Genomic DNA, 1,542 nt, shown 5'->3' with positions numbered 1-1,542 from the left:
CCCCTTAAATAAGTTGAATTTTAATATTTTATTCTAATATGATAGTTCTATGTAACTTCAATTCTTTCCTTTTGCTTTTTCCCTAAGCATACATTCGTATTACCTGCTAGGAGTAAGTGATAGAGACTGCTAACCAACTGGTGAACTGCTCTGGTCTCCCTAACTGCTATCCATTAGAAGCTGCTTCTGAACCATAATGAGAGATATCCTTGGTTGAATGCTACTAGAGGATTACAAGACAGGTGATTTTGTTGTCTTCCTTGCTCAATGCACCAGTCAAATAATCAGTTAAAACTATTATAGAACCAGTAAAAGAAACCTGAATCCTTTCCTAAATCTAGGAAAAAAAAATGAAGGAGGTTATATATACTATCCTATTCCAGGAGTAATGATTTGAAGATAAAACAGGCATGTAGCCTAAATAGAATATTTAGTAATGATTTAGTGTTACCTTGTTTATTTACACATTTTGTAAAGGATTTCACTACTGAAGTCCTCTACTTCCCCAAATTAGCAAGAAGGTTTTAATTATAAAAATTAACCTTTAAAGTTATAAAAGACCTGTGATATGTACCACTTTGCTTTTGCTGGAAGCTTTATAAAATATTAGCTAGCAGATTTATTCTTCAAACACACATTTTCTATATACAGATTATACTGTGATATGTCAGCACAGATACCTACTTGTTTATGAATTAAGAGGTGACATGCCAATTAGTTTCACAGACTTTTTATCCACATGTTTAATAACAAAATTCTCTAACAGAAAGTGCTTACATTGGCTTGATACTGTTCCAGAATCACATGACCTGGAAACTCTGGTTCTGGAATAGCTGCAAATCGCCGAATAACAACTAATAGTGTTTCAAGGCCAGAAAGACGCAGCTGGTCACTGTGATCTGTGGCAGCCATAAAAGCCATGCGAATTAAGTCAGCAAGATGTAGCACCAAAAAGTCATCTATAAGATTAAAAAATATATTGGAAGAGAAGGGGAGGAAAAAAAGATTAAAAAATATCTTGTTAAGAAAGACAATATGCTGGAACTAAGATTTATGTTAAGTGATAATTTCTTCTCCTTTAACTTCATAATCCAGACTTTCTTTTTTAAGTGCCTCTGATTCTATTAACTGTTTTTTTTTTTTTTTTTTTACTATTTGTTAAACACAGACTTTAAAGCTGGATTTAATGCACACTGCAAATACACACAAAAAACTATCCCAAGCCAATAATTACATACAGGTATTCAAACACCAAAGGCAGAATTAACATCCATTAAGAGTGCTAACAGTATCTTCAATAAAAATTTCATTCAGACTTTCTGATAAAAATATATTAGTTGGTACTTAGGAGACTTTGGGATTTGATGAATTAGGCAGTACTTTATTCTTTTTATGTCAAATTGAAGCCAAGAAACTTAGTGTTCCTTTAAAAAAGGAACGATTTGGCTCTTTATATGAACTAGATTATCTTATTTTTGCATGTTTTGCCAAACATAGAAACGAGGGAGGTATAAAACATTTCTAGCTATAGAAATAATAAAT

The 1,542-nt window shown here is 32.1% G+C and overlaps 1 protein-coding gene across 1 annotated transcript in view; it reads right to left on the bottom strand.

Annotated features, from left to right (window-relative positions):
- Positions 1 to 1,542, bottom strand: part of HEATR5A (HEAT repeat containing 5A) — a 127,822-nt gene that overhangs the window by 47,604 nt on the left and 78,676 nt on the right. The window contains exon 22 of the mRNA XM_012647877.1: positions 765 to 959. Within this exon, the coding sequence (XP_012503331.1) occupies positions 765 to 959 (195 nt within the window). The remainder of the gene's footprint in view (positions 1 to 764; positions 960 to 1,542) is intronic.

This window comes from Propithecus coquereli, unplaced genomic scaffold (assembly GCF_000956105.1).
Source record: "Propithecus coquereli isolate 6110/MARCELLA unplaced genomic scaffold, Pcoq_1.0 Scaffold273, whole genome shotgun sequence".
In the NCBI taxonomy this organism is placed as follows: domain Eukaryota; kingdom Metazoa; phylum Chordata; class Mammalia; order Primates; family Indriidae; genus Propithecus; species Propithecus coquereli.
This window is presented reverse-complemented; position numbering and strand designations above follow the sequence as displayed.